The sequence below is a fragment of the Eptesicus fuscus genome, chromosome 22 (genome assembly GCF_027574615.1).
Source record: "Eptesicus fuscus isolate TK198812 chromosome 22, DD_ASM_mEF_20220401, whole genome shotgun sequence".
Classification (NCBI taxonomy): domain Eukaryota; kingdom Metazoa; phylum Chordata; class Mammalia; order Chiroptera; family Vespertilionidae; genus Eptesicus; species Eptesicus fuscus.
The window spans coordinates 25,468,330-25,495,610 of record NC_072494.1 but is presented as its reverse complement, the minus strand read 5'-3'; the positions used below and the strand labels follow the sequence as shown (position 1 = coordinate 25,495,610).

Sequence of the window (27,281 nt, the reverse complement as noted above, 5' to 3'; positions counted from 1 at the left end):
ATTGGAAAAGATCACTATTTAAATGAACAGACTTAGTATCTTACTGGGCAGGCATTCTTACTAAGGGTGTTTAATACTTCAGATTGTACTTATAATGCCATCACAGAGCATAACACAGTTGCTCAGAGTTGAAACTGATATCCAAAGAATGGGAAATGATGACAATTATGTTAACAACTAGTAGCCCTGTGCATGAATCCATGCACCAGTAGCTCTCTGAGGAGCCTGGTCGCTCCGCGCCCGCTGCCCAGAGGCCCACCTGCGGCCGGGTGCGGACCCTTGCAACGAAGCAAGCATTCCACCAGGCGCTCACGCTGTCTGCTCTCAGCAGCCACGCTGCCCCCTGGGACTAGGGGGACTCCCGCGGGGCTGAGGACTGGGCACTGCCATCTTCTGGCTATGGGAGCCACCATCTTTGTGTAGAAGTGATGGTTAATTTGCATAAGACCCTTTTATTAGATAGGATTATTAAATAGGATGGGAAGAACTTAAGTGCTATACTAAGTAAACCTATAACAAGTGTTTGGAACTTTTTTCTTCTTTTTCCCTTGAACAAGATGACAATGAGATTACCCACAAATTCTTAGAGAACATTAGCCTATAATTGTACAAATTGAGATCAAGACATCGAAACAGTCCATTTCCTTTTAATTATAAATTTTGGCAGATATGCTGATTATCACAATAATTTAACTCTTCTTTGTGGGTTTCATTGCAGAACTAAATTCCTCAAAATTAGAACAAGGTCCATTATCACATATTTCTCTTACATATTTGGATGGCGTATGCTATTATGGAGAGCATACTTATCACTAGAGTATTGCCATATTTCTTCATTTGGGGGTTAGAGTCATCTGCTCTGTTTAGTGACTAAGTCCAGTTATTTTTTTTCAAAAACACCTTGGCTACTATTCAAAATAAAAAAGGGATAAAAAAGGAATGTGGCGAGGCAGCTCACTCAACTTCAAACATGTCAGCAGTTTTCCTGCAAATATTTTTCTGAAGATTTACCTATTATTCCAATTTGAGGAATTATAAATAGGAAGATAAGAAACTAATACCAGCCCTAGCCGGTTTGGCTCAGTGGATGGAGCATCGGCCTGTGGACGGAAGGGTCCCGGGTTTGATTCCGGTCAGGTGCATGTACCTTGGTTGCAGGCAAATCCCCAGTATGGGGTGTGCAGGAGGCAGCTGATTGATGTTTCTCTGTCCTCGATGTTTCTAACTCTCTATCCCTTTCCCTTCCTCTGTGTAAAATATATCTTTAAAAAAAAAAAAAAAAGAACCTAATACCAAAGGATATTAGTGTTTATATAGTATGTGAATTTTTTTCTGTATGTCTGAAATCATTGATAAATAGTTCATAAAAGATAAATGATTCTCGGTAGTAAATTAGGTAATATTCAATCCTTTGTAGTACAGCTTATAGAAAATTCTTGACTGGTCATCATCTAAGTAAGAATTCAAAATATAAAACAATAAATATTTAAAGCAAATAAGTGCTACAAGTCATATAGTAAAGATACCCTTTACTTAATTTAATGGTATAAAGTAAGTTCTGAAAAACAAAGGAGTAGCCACTACCTGTCATGTCAGCCTTCAGGACTTCTGCCTGCCTAAAAAGGAAAAAGAGAAGAGCAGTTAGAAACAAAGCAGGTATACCCAGCAGAAATTAACACTACAAGTTCACAGTTAAGTGAGCTCATCTACTACAATAAGGATGTAAGCAGCTCTATCTGTGGCACTGCAAAAAGTCCCTCTGCTTTCTCATCCAGAGTTAGCACTAGGTCTGGGCAATCTGATGCCATTACTTAAAAGTTTACAGGTCATCATAAAATCTTTGAGTTCACTTTCTTGCTGTTTGCATATAAATCGGATAGATTTAAGATAACAGTAAAAGGAGATCTATAATTCCAAGAGATTCTGGTCCAGGCTTCCACTGACAAAAACAAACAAAAAAAAACTTTACACTATCCTACCTAATAAAAGAGCAATAAGCAAATTAACAATCACTCTGCTACACCCACCAGCCACGCTCACCAGCCAATCAGAGCGAGTATGCAAATAAACCCAACCAAGATGGCTACAGCCACAGAGAGGAGGAGGGAGGCTTGGGTTTCCCAGGCGACAGAGGAAGCCAAGCTTTCCGCCTTCTCTTGCCAGCCTAAGCCTCCACTCAAGGCTACAAAGTTTCAATTATAGAAGGTAAACAAATCCAAACAGAAATGGCGGCAGCCACGGAGCTGGAGAGAGCAGGAAGCTAGGGTTGACCCCAGGCAATGGAAGAAGCAAAGCTTTCCGCACACCCTGGCCGGGCCCAGACCTCCGCTTAAGGCTACAAAGTTTCAATTATAGAAGATACACAAAGCCCGCCACGGAGCGAGCAGAAGGCTTGGCTCCGCTCCAGGCTACAAAGTTTCAATTGTAGAAGGTAAATAAATTCCAGATACCAGGGCCTCCACTTGGGTCGCCAGGGGGCGTGGCTGGCCTGCAAACCACCACAGGCCCCTCGATCAGGCCGCCCCACGCCCCAAGGGAACCCCCACCCTGATCCGGGACACCCTTCAGGGCAAACCAGCTGGCCCCCACCCGTGCACCAGGCCTCTATCCTATTTAATAAAAGAGTAATATGCAGGTTGACCATCACTCCAACACACAATATGGATGCCCCTATGTGGTCAAAGATCTTGCCCCCATGTGGACAGAAGATGGCCACCACAAGATGGCCAGCAGGGGAGGGCAGTTGGGAGGCACCAGGCCTGCAAGGGAGGGCAGTTGGAGGCTATCAACCCTGCAGGGGAAGGCAGTTAGGGGTGACCAGGCCGGCAGAGGAGGGAAGTTGGGGGCAAACAGGCTAGCAGGGGAGCAGTTAGACATCAATCAGGCTGGCATGGGAGTGGTTAGGGGGTGATCAGGCTGGCAGGCAGAAGCGGTTAGGGGCAATCAGGAAGGCAGGCAGGCGAGCAGTTGGGAGCCAGCAGTCCTGGATTGTGAGAGAAATGTTCCAGATTGGGCTGAGGGACACCCCCCCGCCCCCGTGCACGAATTTTGTGCACCGGGCCTCTAGTATTTTTATATAATGTAATCTGTCCAAGGAAAACTGCAAAAGTAAAAAATTCAAGCACTAACAAAAGTGAGAATATGGTATAAAACTCTGACGTAAATGTTAAATCACTCTGAAATCCCAGAGATTTTGATTCCTCGATTGACAAGAGTGGAGGTGCTCACTCTATGCAGAGTTCTTTACTAGGTTCTGGAAGAGACACAAGCTAATGACTAAAATAATCTTGCTAAACTGCAATGATGAAAAGAAAGCTAAATGAAAAATATAACCACCCTGGGAGATAGCTACTATTAATTCCCAATCTATAAACAAAGAAATTGAAGCTCTGAAATGTAAAACAATTTGTCCAGCATCACAACCAGCAATTAGGCACAATTAAGTGCAACATAGTTATTTCTGACACCAAAGTCCAAGTTATTTCTATTTCTTTCAAATCAGAATAAAAATTCTATGACATAAAAAGCTGACATAGACTTATCTAGGTTTAGTTTTGTACTGTCAACTAAACACTAACATTTAAGTCAACTAGCTTATATGAAAACTAGAGGCCTGATGCACAAAATTCACACAAAAATAAGCCTTCCTTCCCCTGGCTGCCAGCACCGGCTTCCCTCTGACACCTGGGACCTAGGCTTCCCTCACAGCCCCAGCTTTATCCAGAAGGACATCCGATCTAATTAGCATATTACACTTTTATTATTATAGGTATCCTATCTAATAAAGAGGGAATATACTAATTGACCCTTACGTCATTGCAAAATGGCAGCGCCCACAGTCAATAAGGAGGAAATATGCTAACTGACTGCCCCACCCTCAAAGATGGTGGCGCTGCCGAAACCGGTTTGGCTCAGTGGATGGAGCGTTGGCCTGCGGACTGAAGGGTCCCGGGTTCGATTCCGGTCAAGGGCATGTACCTTGGTTGCGGGCACATCCCGCAGGTGTGCAGGAGGCAGCTGATCAATGTCTCTCTCTCATCGATGTTTCTAACTCTCTATCCCTCTCCCTTCCTCTGTGTAAAAAATCAATATATTAAAAAAAAAAAAAAAAAAGATGGTGGCGCCCACAGCCACAAGATGGTGGCGCCCAGTCCCCTCAGCCCTGCTGGGGTGGCAGGCACACAGCAAGGGTGGGCCCGGCCGCTCTGTGCACCTACCTCCGGAGTCCCCCAGTCCCCTCAGCCCCCAGCCGCCCAGGGCCGGCCCAAGGTGCAGGTAACCAGGGCCGGCTGAGGCTTGCGCTGCCAGCAGTGGCAGCAGCAGAGGTGTGATGGGGCATCACCTTCCCCTGATCGCTTGGTCACCTCCCGCCCCTGAGGGCTCCCAGACTGTGAGAGGGGACAGGCCGGGCTGAGGGACCCCCACTCCAATGCATGTATTTTCATGCACCTGGCCTCTAGTCTATTCATCTATGATAATAAAAGCACAATATGCTAATTAGACTGGACGTCCTTCCGGCCAACCTTCTAGACAAAGCCGGGGCTGTGAGGAAAGCCAGGGTCCCAGGGGCCTGCCGGCGGCCAGAGGGAAGCCTGGGTCCTGGGTTCCAGAAGGAAGCCGGTTCCAGTAGTGGGGGAAGGAAGGCCTACTCTTTCAAGAAATTCATGCATCGGGCCTCTAGTATCTCTCTCTCTCTCTCTCTCAATATATATATTGATATATATATATATGTATATATATCAATATATATATTGATATATATATATGTATATATATATATATATAGAGAGAGAGAGAGAGAGAGAGAGAGCGAGCGAGCGCACGTGTCAGGGTCCATAACGACCAAGGCTCAAGGGAACACTGGAAGTCAGTACTGGGTTGCCATGGCGACCCAGCACTGACTGCTGAGTAGGCTGTGGATCAGGCCCAGAGAGAGGCCTGCAGAGAGAGAGGCAGGGTCTGATCCCCAGCGTCCGTGGCAGCTGTTGATCAGCCATTGCCTCTCTCTTTCTCTCCTGGCTTTGGCAGCAGCCACGCCTCTGTTTCTCTCCAGGCCTCCTCCGGGGCTGCTGATCAGTCCCACCTCTTTGATCAGGCCCAGAGATAGGCCCGGAGACGCTGACTGGCATAGAAACCGACCAATCAGGACCAAATCTGGGTGAAGTGCCAGGAGCCAATGGATGCCTAGGAGGCGGAGCTTTTGATGCTGACTGGCATAGAAACCAACCAATCAGAACCAAAATTGGGTGAAGGGCAAAGGCAGAACCTAAGGTGGGGGCTGCGGAGGGGTTTTAAGGACATCAGCTGTTTGGTATAAGGTGTAAGACAGCAGTTCAAATTTTTTCATGACCGGTTTGGTAGTATAGTGTATATGGCTGGCTATCAGTCCAGATCTAGGGATTGTGTTTTTGTCTGCCAAGTGCATCTCCTCCTGCTGAAAAAGGCTCCCCCCGCCCATTTAAGCAACCCTATCCTATATAACAGTGATGGGCAACCTTTTGAGCTTAGTGTGTCAAACTTCGCCAAAAAACTGAGCATAACTCGGGTAGTGTGTCACTTTGAGGAAAAAACATTATTTCGCAAATGTTTCATCCTCGGCATGCGGACGCCTCAGCAGCCGCGTGTCATCAGAAATGGCTACGCGTGTCAGTGCTGACACATGTGTCATAGGTTCGTCATCACTGCTATATAATCTATACTACTAAAAGGGTAATATGCTAATTAAACTAGGTCAACTGGCCACCTTCCGGACGTCCGACTTCCTTCCAGACAACGCCATGGTGGTGGGGGCCGAGGCAGAGGCAGTTGGGGGCGAGATCAGGCCGGCAGGGGAGTGCAGTTAGGGGCGATCAGGCAGGCAGGCAGGCAGGCAGGTGGTTAGAAGCCAGCAGTCCCAGATTGCAAGAGGGATGTCCATCCGCTGGTTTAGGCCCGATCCCACAGGGACATCCCCCAAGGGGTCCCCGATTGGAGAAGGGTGCAGGCTGGGCTGAGAGGACACCCCCCCCCATGCATGAATTTCATGCACCGGGCCCCTAGTTAGGAAATAAATATCTAAGTTTCAATCAGAAGAACTACAAGTAAAACTCATATTCTAGGGCAGTCTTCAGCCTTGGGTGAAATTCCCTTTCACCCTGCATCTATTTTTTGTAAATAAATTTTACTGGAACACAGCCCTGCCCATTAATTTACATACTGTCTATGGCTGCTTTCTGCTACAAGGGCAGAATTGAGCAGACAAAGACCACACGGCCCACCAAGCCTTAAAACATTTATTTGGTCCTTCACAGAAAAAATTTGCCTCTCCTGCTCTAGGGATTACTTGATTAAAAAAAAGAGAAGTAAAATATCTGTAAGTTCCTACACCAAATAGTTTTCCTACACGAGGAATCATCGATAGTTTCCTCAGAGTAAAGAAATCTCTTATTAGTTAATATTGTAAACCTGTGGCAAAGAGAACTGTAAAAAATAGTTTCGTAACCAGAAAGTTAGTGTTTATAGGCCATGTCATACTTTTTATTAAATGAATTTGCAAATTGTTTTTTGTTGTTGTTTTTTTTAAATATATTTTAATTGATGTCAGAGAAGAAGGTGGGGGAGGGGAGAGAGAGAGGAAGGGAGGGAGGGAGATGAGAGAGAAACATTAGTTGGCTGCCTCCCACATGCCACTGGGGATCAAGCTCAACCAGGTTAGGTTTATATATCAATAGAGGCCCAGTGGCACGATTCATGCACCAGTGGGGTCAGACCGAAACCAGCTCTCCCACATCCCCCAAGGGGTCCGGGATTTCGAGAGGGCACAGGCCAGGCCAAGGCACCAGGGAGAGATGCGGGAGGTTGGCCACCTAGGGAGTACCGCAGGAGGGCTCCAGGGTGTGTCTGGCCCCTCTTGCTCAGTCCTGATTGGCCGGACCCCGGCAGCAGACTAACCTACCAGTCAAAGTGTCTGCCCCCTGGTGGTCAGTGCATGTTATAGCGAGCGGTTGAGTGGCCTTAGCATATCATTAGCATATTACGCTTTGATTGTTGAACGGACGACCGGACACATAGCATATTAGGCTTTTATAATATAGGATTATCCACTTATTCTTCCTTTTTTACTGTGTACCAAATATATCGATTTAGGCAGGTGAGAAAAAGGGTTAAACTAAGAATTGTTTATATCACAAGTATTAGTTTTCTTTTTTTACAGTGCATAATATACAAGAAACCAAGTCAACAGATATGTGATCTTATACCAAAGCACAAAATTGGTTGATTACATTTTACTTTATAAAGAAAAAGTAGTGCACCTCAGTTGACCTACTTGTCTTGTTAAAAACCAATATTGTTAAAGACTAATATTACAGTTTATAGCCTATATCCAATGCTTATATAAAGAGGTAAAAAGTTTCGCCCTAGCTGGTATGGCTCAATGAGTAGAGCGTCAGCCTGTGGACTGAGGGGTCCTGGGTTCAATTCCAGTCAGGAGCACATGCCCGGTTTGCAGGCTTGATCCCCAGTAGGGGGTGTGCAGGAGGTAGTTGATCAATGATTCTTTCTCCCTCTCCCTTCCTCTTTGAAATCAATAAAAATATTTTTTTTAAAAAAAGAGGTAACAGTTTTAATATGTTTTCTCTTGGTAGAATTTGTGGCAACTAGAATTCCTTTATATTCTTACTTTAACCTGAAGGGATCAATAAAGGAAATGAATAAACCAAGAATCTAAGAGTTAAAATCATCATGGCTTCAATAATTTTTAAAATAGCATTATTAAATAGTTATAAAATACTAGAGGCCTGGTGCACGAAATTTGTACACAGGTAGGGTCCCTAGACCTGGCCAGCAAACTGGGCCGATCAGGGCCTTTCGGCTATCAGCTGGGGCCTTCCTTCGTTCCACGCCGCCCCCTGGTGGTCAGTGTACATCACAGCAAACAATCGAACTCCCAGTCTCCTGGTTGAATTCCCAAGGAGACAATTTGCATATTAGGCTTTTATATATATAGATAAAGTTTTCAAAATACTCAATATATTGTCTCAATCTGTAAACAATATGGGAAATTAAGCACTTATACTAATAAGAAGTCATTAAAAACTAAATAAAATCTGAAACATTCAGTGATAATCAAATATGTTGAGAGTTAACAATGTGAAACAATACTCTTTGAGACGATATGATCATCAAAATCTATAAATACACTTAATGCAATCTAATGTACTAGGTACTGAAATAGCTAACACTATGAATAGCACTTACTATCACCAGATACTGCTCTAAGTGCTTTACATAAAGTAATCATTTAATTCACACTGAACTATTATTGCCATCTCATAGCTAAAGAAATGCCAGGAGATAGAGGTTAAATAACATGCCCAAGATCAAGTTAGAAAGTATGTAATAGAGATAGCATTTGAACTCAGTTTGGTTCCAAAGGCGAATTCCTAACCATTATCAAGTCCCTTTCTTATCCAAGATTGTAAGAAAAAAATCTAGAATGTTTGCTAGTAATAGCTCACAGAAGTGGAGCTTTCAATAGTTAGCATTTTATAACCATTTTTTAAAATGTCACTAGACGAAAAACACTAAAATTAATGGTTATCTTCTTTGACAACTATCTTGATTATACAGAGCACTTACATAACAATGCAAGGTAACATAGGATAATAACATATTATTAAGACATATATTAAGATTCTCAGTTTAAAAATAGACGATATTTCCAAATCAGGGGTAGATACAATGGAAGATTCCTCTACCTGAACTCTCAACCCCCTTTTCTCCTATGAGGAGATCATAAAAATATAAGCCAACATCCTCTAAACTCACAATTGCTAAGGAAAGGTGAATAATCCTCTTTTGTTTGGGAAAGCAAGCCTAGAGTAGTTTTTTAAATTTAATAAAAGCCATGGTTTTATTTCAAGTTAATTTATTTACTTAATTCCATACAGTACTAAGGAGTATTGAGATAATAAGAGTAATTCATAATTTATTATCATAAGCATAATAACATAATCATAATTACTTGTGCTAAAATAACAGGTCAAACATTATCAAGTATGTTCATACACTCAGGTACACAGCATACATAATCTACAGATCTCTAAGACATCAAATCTCATGGAATTAATCAGAAAAAACAAATCGTATTGCTGATGTACTGTTGAATTTCATAGAAAAGAACATCTAGGGAAAATGTTGCTCCTAAAGGAGCTTTTCTCAGTAAAAGATAATAAAAATACTAACTTGCTTTCTCTCTATGGCACTTTATAGTCTGTCATGAATTTTCTAATCTCCTGACACTCCAATACTCTACAACATTCACTATAATCTATATTATTTAAAAACATGTAAAGAGTTTAATTAAGGACCTATTCTGGTCTGGAAATCTCAAAGGATGAGAAGGAATTATTCTTCCAGGCAGAGAAAGTAGCACAACAATAAAAGGAGGAGGGAAAAAGCTAGTGAAGCAGGTAGAAACAAGGCAGGAGGCTACAGGAGGTGAACTAGAGAGTCAAGGCAGACAGCAGATTGTGAGGCCTCACACGACATATTAAGGAGCTCAGATTCTGTCTTTCAACTAATACAGTGGTTCCCAACGTGGGGCACATGCCTCACAGAGGGGCAGTTTGATTTTTAAGGGGAGGCAATTCAAGAATGAGTTAAGAGTGAATTGTTTGAATTTCTTATGGTTCTAGGGGCCTCATATACAGTAAATATATATTGTGACATATTTATGCATTTCAGTTCTCTATTATGTTTTAAAACTTTATTTGCTCTTTTCATGTCAATTCATATTATTTTTTAAACAATTTATTTTTATATATATACTAGAGGCCCAGTGCATGTATTCATGCACCAGTGGGGTCCCTTGGCCTGGCCTGAGGGGATCGGGCTGAAAACCAGCAGTCCAACATCCCCTGAGGGGTCCCAGTTTGCAAGTGGGCGCAGGCCAGGCTGAGGGACCCCACCGGTGCAGTATGCATATAAGATCTTTGGTTAATCTCTCCCCGCCCCCCCACCCCTCTTCCCTCTGAGATTCATCAGTCTGTTCCATGTTTCCATGCCTGTGCATTGAGTGTCTGCCCCCTGGTGGTCAGTGCACGTCATAGCTAACAGTCAAACGGTTGGGACAGTCGCTTAGGCTTTTATATGTGTGTGTGTGTGTGTACTTTATTGATTTCAGAGAGGAAGGGAGAGGGGTGATAGAGCTAGAAACATCAATGATGAGAGAGAATCATCGATCGGCTGCCATCTGCATGTCCCCCACCAGGGATCGAGCCCACAACCCTGGCATGCACCCTTGACTGGAATCGAACCCGGGACCCTTCAGTCCGCAGGCCAACACTCTATCCACTGAGCCAAACCAGCTGGGACAACAATTTCTTAGTGATTTCTTCCTTAGTTCTTCAACTGTCCTTTTGTTCTTTTATTTTACTCTTTCATGGATGCCATGTTCTTTGGAAGCTTGTTTAGACCAAATTTATGGACTTTTAGGCTTCCTCCACATGAATAGGAGTTCACTTTTTGAATAATAATTATATGTCACGGGGGGGGGGGCGGGGGGCATCAGGACTTTAGAGATGCTTAGGTGGGGCATGGCCAAAAAAAGGTTGGGAACCACCTAACTAATAGGAAACCAGTACTACGTTTTAGGCAGGGGCATAGTATTAACAGAATTGCATTTTTAAACATTTACAACAAGATACATGGAAGATAGATTTTAAAAGGGTAAGACTAGAAGTAAGGAAGACTACAAATGTATGGAAAACCTTCAAAATAAAAAAAAAAAAATCTAGAAATAACACCAGCAGAAGAAATAGTCTAAAATCATTCCCAGATTGAAAAGGTGGAGCTGTGTAAGCAGGCACTTAGAGATGAGTGTCAAGTACAGGGGAGATGGCAAGACTAGAGATACAGTGGTGGGGTGATCAGCACATTAATGGTAAATAAAACCATGAGAGTAAATGTTAATAGCCCAGAAAGGCAGAGGGATGGAGCTAGCTCCCTATCTTTATTGTTAAGGGGCAGATGAAAGAAAGAGCCCATGAAGAACAAGAAGAAACTGTCAAATACATATATGAGGGCAAGAGAAGAGTGGTGTGTGGAAAATAAGATAAAAAGAAGATAATAATAAGAGTGGTGTGTGGAAAATAAGATAAAAAAATAAAAGCAGTGGAAAAATACTATAAGGACTGGAAAGTGTTGGATTCCGTGAAATACTGGTCAACAATAGCCTTGCCAGAAAAAACATCAAACTGCAGGGGGCCGAGGAACAAATGGGAGGGAGAAGTTTAAGTCAATTCTTAAGTTGATTTAAACCAGTACTAAGTTTAAGGAAAGGTTGAAGATATAAGAAAGTGAGAACAAAATTGATAGAGCATGGTTCTGGAAGAGATGAAGGACATGAGAATGTCCTTAATAAGGCTGGAAGCGAGAACTGGCTTTGAAAAAGAGGCAGGATGAATTAGAGGAAGGTAAGGTTAGACAGAAACGTGCTAGGAGAATTTGGGAATAATGTGGGGTGGAGAAATGTCCTACATGTGTCGCTGTTATGATATCAACTTCTAGGGGCAACTATCAATTCTCACTTAAAAGCCACATCTCTGAGATCAAGCACCTTCACACATCCTGTCATTATCACTGATACTAGCTACTGGGACAAGTGACTTTACTACTCACCGTGTGGTGAGAGAGGGCTTCTCTATCTAGCACACTAGGAGGCCTGACTGCATCCATGCTGACAAACAGAACCAAGAACTGATGCTCCCTACACTCAAATGAACTACTACACATGTAACCCAAAATGTAGGAAGGATAACCTACAAGATGAAGCACATGTCCTTAGGCTTATCATAAATAAATATATATATATTCAGACATACATAAACACAAAGATTTCTTAAAACTTAATTTAGTAAATGTTTTGAAAACTTCCTTGGAGTATAAGATACAAATACTCATGAGAAAGTAAACATATGCCAAAGTTCTTAATGAAATCACGTAAGTAAAAAAAATGTCTTTAGCACTTCCCACTCCCATCTTGGCTAATAGCAAATGCTTCAGAAAGTCTCTAATCCTTCTATTAGTGTTCATACAAGAGTACTTTAGAATAAGAATGCTTTAAAATACATCCATCTTTAAAAGGAACACAAACATGTAGAAACCCTTGTAATTTTTATCCTACCTAATATTACTTGATTTCAGATGCTCCTCTGATTTCAAGTTTCCGGTCCTCATCTGGGACTTAAATGAAACGTTTCCTCCCACTATCTGCAAGAACATCCAATTTCTCATAAGGTAGAATGGTTTTAAGACATTCTAGATAGAGGAGAGGAAAATATGAGTTAACCCATAATAACAGAGAGCTACATGATGTAAATTAAATTATTTTCTCTTTATTTGAAATGATTTCATGTCAAAGGTAAAGAAAGAATATCAAAGCTTTTTTCATTTTTAAATTTAGTTTCTTAGAAAACACATTTTTAAATTGTTTTGTGTATTTCTAGCATTCTGGTTTTAGATAAAAATGTGATCCTAATCTCCCTCTCTGTCTGAAGCAGAGTGATCTCTACAGAACAGATACCAGTTACCCAGCAGGGTTCTTGTAGTACACCAAGGTGAGAGTGCCCTGTGGAACACAGGAGCAGATGGTTGGTCCAAACAGGACTGCTTACTGAAGGAAAAACATGTAAAGCAATCAAACCACAGGTTTAATTACTTAAAAAAAACCCACCACAACAACATGTAAAGCAATTATAGGTGATACGAATAATGCTTAAATCCTAAGATCAGCTGGTAATGGCAGATTTTTAAATTTTCATTCACTGAACAATGATTTGGTAATTTCTATGAGCTAGATACACTAATAATCAATTATAGAATAAAAGACAAAGTTATTCATACTTTTAAAATAATAAACACTAGTCTTAAGAGAAATTTCAAGCATACAAGAGGTTTATGTGGATTTTATCTCCATACTTCCAAAGCATGTATCCGATTGCCTGTGACTTCAGTTGTACTTTAGTGAAAAAGACTGAAAGAAAATAACTCATGACAAAACCCAAGCTCTTTAACAGACATATAAGGTCCCACAACTCGCCACTTTATACTTTATGACCCAATAAAACTAAATTAGTTTTTTAGTTCCTTGCTATTTTGCCCTCAGTGTCTTATTCATGCTTTTTCACTCAACCCTCTTCCCTGCCTGTCAGATTAACACCTTCTTATACTTTAAGACTCAGCAACTTCAGTAAGGGGCCTTGGCTTAGCCAAGCACTCCCAGTGCATCTTAATGCCCACTTCTATTACTGTATGCACTATAATGAAGTTACTTGTTTACACATTTCCTCCTCTAGAGACTGTCCCATTCAACCTTGTATATTCAGTGCCTAACAGCACCTCCCAGACTACAAGTTGCTCAAATAAGCTTCTATTAATTTGGACTAAACAGTATCTAAAGGCTAAGACCCTAAAAATTCAAGGTTTCTCAAACTGACAATCATTTCAAAGGCCTTCCAGGAAAAGTTTAAAAGATTTTTCATCTGATAACTAGGAATACTTCTTTTTTTTTAAAAAAAAGTGATTTTATTGATTTTAGAAAGGAAGAGAGTAGGAGAGAGAGAAAAACATCAATGAGAGGGAAACATCAATATCGATGGGCTGCCTCCTGTACGCTCCCCTCCTGGGGATCTAGCTGGCAACCTAGGCATATACCGACTGGGAATCAAACCTGTGACCTCATAGTGCTGTAGTAGGCAAACTGCAGCTCGTGAGCCACATGCGGCTCTTTGGCCCCTTGAGTGTGGCTCTTCCACAAAATACCATGGCCTGGGCGAGTCTATGTTGAAGAAGTGGCGTTAGAAGAAGTTTAAGTTTAAAAAATTTGGCTCTCAAAAGAAATTTCAATCGTACTGTTGATATTTGGCTCTGTTGACTAATGAGTTTGCCAACCACTGTCTTAGTGCATAGGTCAACGCTCAAACACTGAGCCACACAGGCTGGGCAATATACTTTTTTTTAAAAAAAGCATTCTTTGCAACAATCACTGTATCTTCCAAAAATAAATAAGATAAGATAATCCAGTTATTTAACACATTAAAAATAAATAACTAAATGCCTTACAGGTAATAGATTACTACAGGTGATTGGAAGCTAATCCAGAACCCATATGGCAGAGGTCTAGAGCATAAACATTAAGAAACCCTTTAGACCAGCGGTCGCCAACCAGTGATCCGTGGACCACTGGTGGTCCGTGAGGTCCAAAAGGTTGGTGACCGTTGGTTTAAGGAAATCTTGGGAGCAGCGGTCGCCAACTGGTAGTCTGCAGACCACTGGTGGTCCATGAGGTCCGAAAGGTTGGTGACCACTGCTTTAGATAACAAGCAGGTCAAAATGATTCCTAAAACATTTTTTATAAAATCATAAAATAACATACCAAGCAATTTTAAATAAAGGATATTAACTCATGATTCCCTTTCAAAGTTTCACAAAGATTTTTATTAACGGTTATATCTGTAGGGCTACAAAATCAGGCTATACTGCACACATCCCCCAAACGCAACACACAAACAATTAAATCCTCACACAAAAGAAAGCAATTCCCTGTTAGCATTTAAAATGAGAAGAGAATTACTCATAATGACACATTTCTGAGTCCTGCTATCCCTTGTAGCTAACTTCACACCAGCTGCCAAAAATAGTGGAGAGGAAAGACTAATTATTACAGGTATGAAGAAACAGTGAAGGTAACAAACAGGAAAGCAGAAAGCTGGAAGGTTATTTTATTAGCTTAGTATTGCATTATATCACTTTTAAACTCACTTTACAGTACATGGCCATAATTCTCAGATTCCAAATTATTTTCTTATTTCCATCTTACCTTACTTGGGAATCTGTGAACCCCAAATGAATAACCCCTCAAGAAACTGTGTCCACATTTGGGTCTAAAGCCAAAGAAAGTAACTCATGCCTTACCAAGAAAAGCACTTCAACGGGGTTCTTGTATGAAGATGAACATGTACATTAGTCTGGTCCCCATCATTTCTCACTGGAACCTCCTAATTAATAACCTCTTTCAACTCACTAGTGTGGTCTTTCTCCCTCTGATTCCAATATACTAGAAAACTTAAACAGAAACAGTGGGACTAATGGGGGGGATGAGGTTGTAGTAAAAATGGAATGGTTGCAAGTAAGGTTTTAGAGGTAGAAGAATTCTGAAGAATGATAAGGTCTAAGATATGATATGGGCATATGTGACGGTCATTGTATTACAGAGAGAGTTAAGAGATAAAGGAATCAAAAAAAGGAGAGCCACATTTTCAAATAAGTGTCCCAAAAAAGTAGCAGTTTTGTGAGTTGTGACATAACTTTCAGAAAACACTAAACTTGCCCTCTTGAAAGTTTCATAATCACATTAGCATGTTACAAATATAAAAAGCCCTAAATAAGAATCCAGTTTAACCCAGGATTCTTAAATTTCTTTTGCCATGACAATATGGAAAATCGCAACATCTATGAATTTCTCAGAGAATTAATGTTTAGTAGAAAGCATTCTGAGAAATGCTAGACAAATAAAAACATCATTGAATCTGCCTAAATAAATAAATAAATAAATAAATAAATAAATAAAAAGTGAGATGCAAGAAACCTTCAGTACTATTGGGAATATAAGGATACAGGTACTTTTAAATAATGCTAAGGCCAGAATAAACAGTATGCATTTTCTGCAATATCTACCATGTATTAGTTCCCTACTGTTGACCTAACTGATTACCACAAATTCAGTGGCTTAAAACAACACAATTTATTATCTTACAGGTCTGAAAGTCAAAAGCCTAAATGGGTCCCGTCCCAGTGAGGTCAAATCTAGGTGTCACCATGACTGTGTTGCTTTCAGGAGGCTCTAGGGAAGAATTCGTTTTACTTTTGTCTGGTTCTCGAGGGTGTGTGCATTTCTTGGCTTGTGACACCCCTTCCACACTTAAAGGCTACTTGTGATTACACTGGGCCTACCAAATAATCCATGATAACCTCTTTATTTTATACTCAGCTGATTAGCAACCTTAATTCCCCCTTGCCATGTAACATAATAGATTATTAGAGTCTGGGGAACAAAATGTAGACATCCTTTGGGGGTATGGGAAGCACATTATTCTGCCTACCACACTTAACGGAAGTATTTTTAAACGTACATACCCTGTCATTCAAGTGTACATAAGGATATGTGTGTACAAGAATGTTCATTATAGCATTTTCATAATAATGAACCAGTTTTGTCAGCACTTGAAATTAAAAAAAATTAACTTTTAAAAAATATGCTTTTTAATATATGAATTTGAAACCACTAATTGTGAGCTATCTAAATTACATACATTATTCTACTTGACAGTGCCAATGGCAAACACAGATAACAAAACGGAAAGTTCATTTTTAAGAGTACTGTCCAAATGTGTGCAGTGGTCAAAAAGGGAGCAGATTAAAGCCAATCCTTCCAGCAGGACATGTACTGTGTCCATGAAAAATAAAAGTAAAGCCAATCCCAACTCTGCCACTAATTAGGTACATTATCATTTTCCTTCTCTACAAAATGCCAATCCAGTTACATAAGGTTACTGTACAGGAGAGCTAAGAAGAAAATTATATAAAAATGTTTGAAAAGTATAAAGTACTAGTAAAAAGCAAAATAGTACCCTTGAAGAATAAAGTAGATCACTTCACAGTAAAGACCCTTCCACCACCCTATAGCTATTTAAGGCACAACTGCTACCACCCAATTTAAAGGATGCATTAGCAAGTTCATAAGTCAAATACTGATACATGCAGAAATGCAGAAAATGAATACAATGCATAAATCAGGCTCTTTACCAATGTGGAACTATGTTGAGTTTTATATATGCATCTTCTCAAGTAATTTCCCCAATAATTCTATCATTGTCAGTTTATAGATAGGAAAATACAGAGCAGAGGTTCAAGGTCACATTGCTATACAGTGCTGAAATCTGAACTTGGAACAACCTAATTACAAATTAGGACAATTTCAACTCAAAGGCCATGCTCATCCAATTCACTAAAACATGCTGCTTTGCTAGGAAACCATCTAAATTACATATATTACACTACTTGACAGCATCACTTTACTCTAATTATCTTATTACAGATATCTCATCACTACATAGTATCTCAAAGAAAATTTGGTTAGGTTGGCACCTGATTAAAAACAAACTACATAAATAATTGATGACCTTTCTAAGAGGCATTATTAGTAAAACACATTCTAATATACAGTAGCCTAACTAATACAGTAGTAAAATACTAAGCCATGGGGGGGAAAAGATTCAACTTATGTGGTTGGTGAACCAATGGAGTTTTCAGAAAACAGATTGAGGATATTAACGCACCAATACAGCAGTTCTTTAAATATAGATTTTAGAATCATGCATTTCACTTAAAACAGACACTACAGAAGAAAAAAAATGTCATCAAGAACTGTGAAAATGTTAATCATCAAAAAGGGTCTGAAATTTTTTTATGAGACTTTAAAAGTTAAATCCAAAAAGACTTTACTTAATGTCTTTCCCCCCTTATCTCACCTCTACCTCCATTCCATGTCTGATCTCAACTGGTGAGGATTCTATAAAGTAAGTCCTATCAATTCAAAGCTATTTTCAGAATTACATGTATTTACTAACACTCTCTTCTCCTACATAATCTATACTAATAATAGCCTAGGTCAGTGATGGGCAACCTTTTGAGCTTGGTGTGTCAAACTTCGCCAAAAAACTGAGCATAACTCGGGTAGTGTGTCACTTTGAGGAAAAAACATTATTTCGCAAATGTTTCATCCTCAGGAGCAGCAAATGTTTCATCCTCAGGAGCAGCAAATGTTTCATCCTCAGGAGCAGCAAATGTTTCATCCTCGGCATGCGGCCGCCTCAGCGGCCGCGTGTCATCAGAAATGGCTACGCGTGTCAGTGCTGACACATGTGTCATAGGTTCGCCATCACTGGCCTAGGTGGTCGTCATGCCCTGACGCCGTGATGCCCTCATGCCGTCACAAGATGGCTGCGCGTACAGCAGAGGCAGGTCGTGGCAGACAGTCCCCACCACCTTGCATGGAGGAGGCAGGCTCCGCGAGCCACGGAAGCGGAACAGCCCGGCTCTAGCCTACCTCTTTGGGACAATCCATCGAGGAGCCCTGGATGGGTGGGCAGGGCCTACCTATTTGGGGCGATCCATCGCGGGGCTCCCACACTGTGAGAGGGCACAGGCCAGGCTGGGGGACGCCCCTGCCCAGAGTGCATGAATTTCGTGCACCGGGCCTCTAGTAATTTAATAATGATTCAAATAACTAAGTTTTGCCAAAGATGAAGCTACTTTCAAAGGTAAGGTAAGGAAATTTAAATCTTTATATGCTTCAAAGGAAGTACTGCAGGCATTGTATACATATCTTTCTTTTGTTCCTCCCTATTCCAATAGGAAATGTACAATCAACATCAGCCATTCAAACATAAATTGCTCCCATAAGATTAATGACCAGGTTTGTAGAAAGAACCTTAGACTCCCAAAGGAAACACAGGATGAGAGAGTGACTAATCAAAATCTCTTTAATTTATGACATAACCTGACTGCCAGTCTGATCTAATCATGATGTTTACATCAAGAGAATTATCATTCCTAATACCAAACCTTTTAGAGTTCCTCAAATGCACTGCTCCAAGCATTTACTCATTTTGTTCCCCTGCCTACTATAGTCTTCCCTCTGTCTTCATCTAGCTAATTCTACTCCTCCTTTAAGACTGAACCAGGGGTTCAGCTCCAGAAGCTTTCTCTGCACTCCCCAGACAGAAGTTCCACTTCCCTCAGTAAAGTCACGGCATCTCTTAAATGAAATAAAATGAAAACGTTTAACATAGTAGTTGCCTCATTATACTGAATCTGAAATACATGCACAACATCCATCTCCCCCAGGAACAAAAATCTGTTTATTTGTTTTTATATTCTCAGAGCCTAGCACTAGTATCTCTAAGTATTCCATGTTTTACAAAAACTAAAGCATAAAAACTTCATTCAATACTTATTATGTACATTGTGTAGTTAAAAAATGCTGAGACATGGTCTCTACCACACTCAGTCTAGCTGTAGAGATAATCCACTTACATAAAAAAAGGAGATCATTACAAACTTGGAAATCTTAAGTACCAAATGACTAAGAGACAGAAAATGCTACAAAGTTCAAAGAATACAGAAATCACTGGTGTGCACAAGAAGTCTTCAAAGAAAGTGGAGCTGAAGTAAGATACAGGAGGATGGTACTCTACAGGGGAAATGGCCTGGGAAGTGATATTAAGGAGGAATGGATAAACCAGGTTCAAAATACAATGAAGAGATTCTGCAGGACTCTAATCAAACCACGTCCCCCTTTCGACACCCATAAAGTCTTCAGAACTACCACTTCCACATCTCTACTCTGTTCATAACCTATCTTTTCTAAGGAAAACTTAGAAAGGCCTGGCCAGAATGTATTACATGGGAGTGAATGAATTTTTTAAAAATGTATTTGGAATAAAGGAACCATGAAATGTTCCTCCTGCATGAAATATCAATTTGCCCAGTATCTACTTTTAAAAGTCCATCCATCTTTCAAAACCCAGATCAAATCTCACTTCCTCCAAAATACCTCACTTCCTCACCCACCTCTACCTCTATTGGAAGTTCTTCTTCCCTATACTTACACAGTACTTCTGTTCCTCTAACATAGCACTTACCAGTTCATCTGCTCTTAGGGACTTAAACGTCTTTCTCTGGTATCTCTGACTTTCCCAAAGGCGAAACTCCTATAATTGTGCTTCCCACATAGTAAGCATTTAATGATTTCCCATAATATAAAACAGAGATTAAAAAATACACTTAAACATGTACAAGTTTTTATGGGTAAAGTCTAAACATGGTAACTAGCCTATTACTCCTAAGAGAAAAAACGGTAAAGAGAAGCCTAAGAAGTTATCTGTGGCTTAAAGGAGGTGAAAAAAAAAATCTATGCTGTGCATATATATCTTCCTAAATCAGTGGTTCTTCACTGGAAATGAATCTGCACCCACAGGGAACATTGGGCAATGTGTAGAAACATTTTGGGTTGTCACAAATAGAGGAGAATGATACTGGCATCTAGAGGGCAGATGCCAGGGATGCTGCTAAAATCATCCAACACACAGCACTGCTCCCCACAACAAAGAATTGGCCCAAAATGCCAGTATGTGTCAAGGTTAAGAAACCCTGTTATAAATGACGCAAAGAAGAAGAAAAAAAACTTGGAACAAAATTGCTACATGGTCTACCTGAGACTCCTAAACTTTTCTCCTGAGACTCCTAAAATTTTCTTAAACAATTAGTAGTCACCTACTCTTCCCACTGAGCAAAAATTGGGTCTAAGGGAGGTTCAGTGAAAACAACCTTCCTACTCAGCTCCACTTACATGCTAACAAGAAAGGAGTTGGTTACAAGTTCTCACTTACTATGTGACATGTTTGCCAAAACTCCATCACTGTGGTTTTTCTATAATTGCTGATTAACCCTTCTTAGTTAACAATCTCCTGGACCACTGATATGTCTATCCACACAACTGAACTTAATTAAAATATAGCTTGATTAAAACCTTAAATGGCAATCTGGTGACCATTTATCAAAATACCCACACAGAGAACAATCTATTATTTGAAAGACCTCTCTTTAATAATTTATTCTCTAAACATGAGCAATCACCTAAACTTTCAGGTACTCATTCATGCAACCAATTAAAAAAATAAATGGCCCTAGCTGGTTTGGCTCAGTGGATAGAGCATCAGCCTGAAGACTTAAGGGTCCCAGGTTCGATTCCAGTCAAGGGCACATGCCTGGGTTGCAGGCTCAATCCCCAGTGGGGGGCGTGCAGGAGGCAGCAGATCAATGATTCTCTCTCATTATTGATGTTTCTATCTCTCTCTCCCTCTCCCTTCCTCTCTGAAGTCAATAAAAAATAAGTAAAATAAAATAAAATAAAGGCTAGCCAGGTTTAGAGCTGTAGTTGGAGGCTGTTTATAATATTTCTCCACTATAAAACAAACTAGTCCTTTTAAAGTTTCAACCACTCTCCATCGCAAAAATGCCTCATGAAAAACTAACTACAATAATGTATCCAGAGCTCACTATATATCTTAAAAAACAAAACAAAAACTCAGCAATTGCTTCACCTACCATGAAGGTAAACTGTAACAGCTGAAGGGTAGCAGTGAAACATACACTAGGACAGGAAGTATACATTTTGAGTCCAACTGAAACCACAAGGGAAGCAGAAATTAACTGCCAAAATAATTTAGCCAGTCAATATTCAAGCAGGTAAAATTCTATTAATACCATTATAACAAAAAATAGACTTAGAAGCCTCATGAGAGTTTCTTTTCCTTCAAACAATTTTACCATGTTTGATAAATCAGCCATGTTGGGCTGATTTTCTGGGACCAAAGCTAAAATCCTGTACTTGGTGAGAGGTGGTGGTGAGTGGGTCAGGGGTAAGACTACTTGACCACATGAATAAGTATCAGTATTTGCTCTAGAATCTCTTGGTTTCCAGAGATGGTGAATACCCAGGCCAAATGGAGGAATATATATACTAACATCCCTGTTCTTCTCCCCAGGCTAGGTTAAGGTTCTTCTGCTTTATCCAGCCTCATCCTCTCCCTTCTCCCTCTGTTCCAAGATTTACAGTGATATATTTTCTCTTACAACATATTGAATATTTTAATTAGTATTTAAACATCAACCTTGTTGCTGTTATATTATTTCTACCTCTGGTTAGAGGAAGAAACAAAGTTTCTGACAAAATAAGTGCCACCGGAATGCAGCCTCTTCACTAAGTTATCATAAAAAAACGACAATACAACAGATAATTTATAGACCTTTCCTGTAAAGGGTTCTAACACTAGGGATCAACTTCAAGTAGATAGATCTCACTGAAAAACATACAGCATAGAAAGAAATTAAAGACAAAAAGAAGAGCACAGTGAAGGAGAGGAGGAAAGTTAGAGGGGTACAGAGTATGAACAGTTGGCTCCTGCAAAGGTAGCAGATGTCAGTCAGTGGCACCTGTGCCACCTTTTCTAACAAGCTTTGCCCTATGTTCCCTGGTGTTCCCTATGGCTATGATTGTTCTACTTTCTCACCTTCCAAAACAACTTCGATGATGTCTCCCCTGTCTGGTACATCAGAACCACCCCCACCCTGCTTTTCCAAATTTGACATGTTAATTTTTGTATTTCTATTATTGCAAATGCTATTCTATTAGAGCATGATATTATACCTCATCTACTATCTTATCTATGGCCTATTCTCATCCTTCTCCCACCCTTATCATATGAACTATATTCAATACACTCTTTTCTTTTACTCAACAGGTGTTAGACTTTAAAAATCTTTCCATTTTGTCATAAATCAAGAGAAAATACTGATTTTTTTTTAAACTGGGTAATAAATTTCCAATGACAGTCTAGAATCCCTATATTTAAGACCATGTCTTGCCCTAGCCAGTTTGGCTCAGTGGATAGAGTATCAGCCTACAAACTGAAAGGTCCCAGGTTCAAGTCCAGTCAAGGGCACATGCCGGGGTTGTGGGCTCGATCCCCAGTGGGGGACTTGCAGGAGGCAGCCGATCCACCATGATTCTCTCTCATCACGGATGTTTCTATCTCTCTCTCCCTCTTCCTTCCTCTCTGAAATCAATAAAAATATATTTTTAAAAAACCCACAAATGTATATTAAAAAAAAAAGGAAAAATGATAACATTAAAAAAAAAAAGAACATGTCTTATTTTATAAAGTGTAGAAAAGTATTCTCAACTTATTCATTTGGATAGGAGTCTTGTCAGTCGCTGTCTTTTTTTAAATGACACATCCCTTCTAACAAAAAAAAGTTTCACATTCTCTTGCCCAGATCACCACCTCCTTTCCCATTCAGAAAACAGTTTTTCCTATCTTTCAACTCTGCTCTATTTCTACAACTCAAGACTAATTTGGTTCACTTGATGTTAAATCCCTTTTCTTTCCTTGTCTTACTACTGCTTCTTAACTCATATCCTCATTTCTTAGGCTTTTGAAACTACCACCTTGCTCCTGGGTTTGCCACCACCCTACAATTTCAATATGAGACACCCAGCTCACTTACTCTAACAAATTAATTCAGCTGAGACAAAACTAATTTTCATCTACATGGGGAAGATCTGTAGCTATGCAGTTTAAAAGTTGCCCAGTCATGCTCTTATACTGACAAAGGTAGACAAGACCTAAAGTCAAAGTCACAATGAATAACTGCTATACCCTCAACTATACTCATTCGGTAATACCCAGCATCCTTCCTGAGTTGTCTATAAAAACCAAGTTCCTTTTTTATCAAAGAAAAGTGAACATAATGCTTCCCTGAAGACATTCTCTAGTCTCCCCACACCAAACTTTTAATAGAATGATTATCTTAAGAGGGAGAGGGGACATCTGGGCTGGTGGAAGCCTTTATTAGAAAGGCTTGTCCCAGACTACTATTAGCCCTAAGTCTTGCTTTATTTACTTAGGACAGGTGTGCAAGACTGAGAAAAGATTGGCTCCGAGGAACCTCTAAGGCAGCGGTGACCAACCTTTCGGACCTCGCGGACCACCGGTTGGCGACCGTTGCTCTAAGGGACTCCAGGTCTTACGACAGCTCCATTTTACCTGTTCAACTGGAAAATAAAGGTTATTCAAACATTGTGTTCACTCTTATTCTTTCTCCCTTCTTCTATGAACTAAATTCATCTCCAGCTGTCTACCACTGATTTCACATCTTAAGGATAAGTCTTCTGGACCATGTTGACTTACAAAATATAAGATATATATTAACACAGAAGCCCCTCAAAGCCAAGTGATCTTCCCATTAATATTCCCACTACTCTCCCGATCTGCTTTTTATCATACCTTTTTGTCCCACTTCCATCACCTTATTTCTGGCCTTAACTGCCCATTACACTACACAGGTTCATCTTTCTAATACATAGCTATGAACGTGTGAATTTCCTTCTAAACAAACCAACTCAGATTCTCTATTGCCCATTCATTTTAACTATAAACTATAGATCATGAGAGTCAAGACCCTCTCAAATATGGGCACCTTATCAAGTGGTCACCTTCTCTTGCTTTATTTTTCTTCCTAGTATTGTCACCACCTGATAAACCTATTCATGTGTTCATTTTGCTCACCACAATATCCTCAGTGCCTAGATAGTAAGCTCTCAAAACATATTTATGGAAAGAATGGATAAGTTCGTTTCCTCCTCCCTTTCCCCTGCATTTGCACAATGCAGCTGATTTGGACTTAAAAGACCTACATTTGAGTTACAGAGCTTCCACACACCAGCTATATGATTCTCAATAATTTTAACTTCTTTGGGCTATCTTTCCTCATCTATAAAAGGAAGGTGTAAAACTTAATAACTTATAAAACTCTTATGTTTTTCCAGCTGTATCGCTCTATGTTCTTGTGTAACTGGACTGAACACCTCTCCAAGCCCCCAACCTCCCTATCTACATATCTCTGCTCAGTTTCCTTCCATTTGGATTCCACTCTTCTCAACCCACACTTTTATTATTAGATAAATAATTTGGATAATAATAATATTGGATAAACAATCCAATATTGTTTATCCTTCAGGACCATTTTAAGTGCCATTTTCCCCTTGAAGCCTAACAAACTGTAAACTCTGTAAGCAGTGGGTGGAGTTCTTACTTTTCTATTCATAGCAGCTGGTATAAGGTCTCCTATATAGGTGATCAACAAAATAACTGATGAATCATGAGTGTATGAATGAGTAAATGAGCAAAGGACATTTTTCCTGATTCCCACCAAGTGCTGAAGTAATCTGCCTTTGGACTTTTATAACACTTGGCATCTTTTATGACACTTACCATTTTCACTCTGTGCTGTTACTTATTTACTTGCCTAATGTATACTAAACTGCAAATTCCTTAAAACTAAAAGGACTATCCGGATGATCAGTTTCCATACCCACCCCTCTACAGCATCTACCACAGATCTTTCCCGCAGGTGTATTAAGTTTATCTGACATATTAAACAATAAACAGATATCAGAGGAGGGGGAAAAAAAGGGCCTTGATATACAGACATCCTTCCAACTACCCAATAAGTCATTGGGCACACATGTTGTGTGGATCCCTGTCCCTGTTATACTCTGGCATTCAACCAATCAATACTTTCACTTCGCTAAACAACTCAAGTGACTTTTCTGCTCATTTCAGACGTCTACCCCATCCAATTTCCTCCTCTGCAAGGTATGAAACCACTTTGTGGTAACAAGCCTGCCTTTCTTGGTTCTGCTCCTAAAGACAAAGGGACCCACTTTAAAGTCAGCCTTCCCCTTTTAAACAGTAGCAACTCCCCAATTAATCTCAGGGTGTAACAACCTTACTTTTCTCTGCCATCAAGATTTTGACCCTTGTGTACCTCTACTTCCCAAGTTCTTAATTCAGCTTCCATGGAACCTTCCTGGATGCACAATAAATAGCTGGTGTCTTCTCCACTCAATATGCTCTCGCCCTCGTATGCTTGCTTCCAATGTGTCTGCATCTTCCCCACTCCTAAAACGTGTATCAATCGCCCCCACCCTCACCCCACTCCAGACACATCTCATACCCGCACACTGTATCCATGCGTCATTCTACCTCCGACATGCAAGTTCCTTACGCCACTCTTAAAGAATGGTATCTCCCGACTACACTGGTTCTAACCCAGTTTCTGCAGGGGAACCCAACCCCGTCCGTCGTACCTCTCTCGCTCCTCACTTCCTCATCCATTACCTCTCTTCGTGCCCCCACCCCCACTCCGCCAACTAACTACAGATGGCAGGATTCCTCAGTACCTCCAACCCGAGAATGAAGAACTCACTCCGGTTTCCTGCGGCTTCTCCCTCCTCCAGTCCTCCTCCCCCAGCCCCCCACACATCCCAGGTGTGCACATTTCCTCCCAGTCTTCCCATTCCGCACCGCTCCAGCCAGTTCCATACCACAACCACGTTTCCCCCGCCACGGGGCTCAGACTCCTCCACACCCACCTCCCACTCCGGGTCGCCGCCGCCGCCTCCCCGGGCGCTTTCCCCAGCCCGCACCAGCGAGCCCGCGACCCGAGCGCGCGCGCACACATGCTCCCGCTTCCGTAACCTCCTTCCCCGCACCGAGGCGAGCCGGCTTCGCTGGGACTCAGCCCGACCCGCAGGGGCTGGACACCCCTGTGCGCCCGCTCCGCCGCCTCGCGCGGGGGGGCCCCCCTCCAGCCCCCACCTCCCGCCGGGGAAAGAGAGGACACGGCAACTCCCCCGCCACCCCGGATATACCACCTCTGTGTCGGTGGCTCCCATGCCCCAACCCTCGGCCCGCTCCCCTCCGTCCGGGCCGGCCCGGCACTCACCGGAGATACTGCGCGCTCTGCAGGCTCATCCTCCGCCGCCGCGTCTTCCCGCGAAGCCTCTAGGGGTTCCTCAGGCTCCTCGGAGCGGCCCCGCGGCCCCGCGGGTGCTGGCGGCCGCCGCCATCTTCCTCTCCTCCGGCTCCTCCTCGCTCGGCGGGGGGGTGGGGGTGAGTGAGGCGAAGGGGAGGGACCGGGGAAAGCTGCTCTCGCTGCAGCTCCGGCCCGTGGGGCGCAGGGACACTCCGACCCGGGAGGAGGGAGGGGGGAGGGGTGTGGGAAGGGGCGGGGGGAAGAGGAGAAGCGGAGGAAGGAAGTAGGAATCCCTCTCGCGAGACTTCAGCGGCGCCGGCCCCTCGGTGATTTCCGACTCGGTACTGCTTCCCCAGGGGATCAGCTACCTGGGCTGCAGCTGTGCGGTCGCTGAGTAGCCCGCTGCGGGCGCTGGGCGGTTTCCGGCCAATCCACGCCTCTCCCCCGCGCAAGGGGGCAACCCCAGCCTCACCGGGACCATCGAGCCCAAATCTACGGGGAGTCACACTCAAAGTCTTCCCCCGTCTTTCAACTCCACCCGACTTCTCTCTTCCTTGTTCCAATCCTCCACTCGTCCCTGCCGGAAACGGCGCCCCTTCCTCCTACAGTTCCGCCCGCCAGTCTGGACTCCGGTCTCCCCTCGTGCCCTAGAGTGACACGAAGGACCCCTTCTTGTTTTCCGCGGCCCCTCCCCCCGCACGCAGGGACTGTTGGAGGGGATGGGGTGGAGCCCAGGGAAGAAGAGAAAGGAAACCAACGGGATTGGATAAGCAGCTGCCATGGAAACTGGAGCTGTA

The 27,281-nt window shown here is 41.8% G+C and overlaps 1 protein-coding gene across 5 annotated transcripts in view; it reads right to left on the bottom strand.

Moving 5' to 3' along the window:
- SMG7 (SMG7 nonsense mediated mRNA decay factor) overlaps positions 1-26,718 on the bottom strand; it is a 57,921-nt gene extending 31,203 nt beyond the window's left edge. For 4 of the 5 annotated variants that reach the window (XM_054712080.1, XM_028152149.2, XM_008145934.3 and 1 more), the window contains exons 1-2: positions 12,167-12,291; positions 1,585-1,616 (exon numbers count right to left, since the gene is read on the bottom strand). In XM_054712080.1, the coding sequence (XP_054568055.1) occupies positions 1,585-1,616; positions 12,167-12,276 (142 nt within the window). In that variant the 5' untranslated portion in view covers positions 12,277-12,291. Of the gene's footprint in view, positions 1-1,584; positions 1,617-12,166; positions 12,292-26,454 lie in introns of those variants that run through there. The other variant, XM_028152148.2, reaches the window with a different exon arrangement.
- Positions 26,719-27,281: the final 563 nt, after the last annotated feature.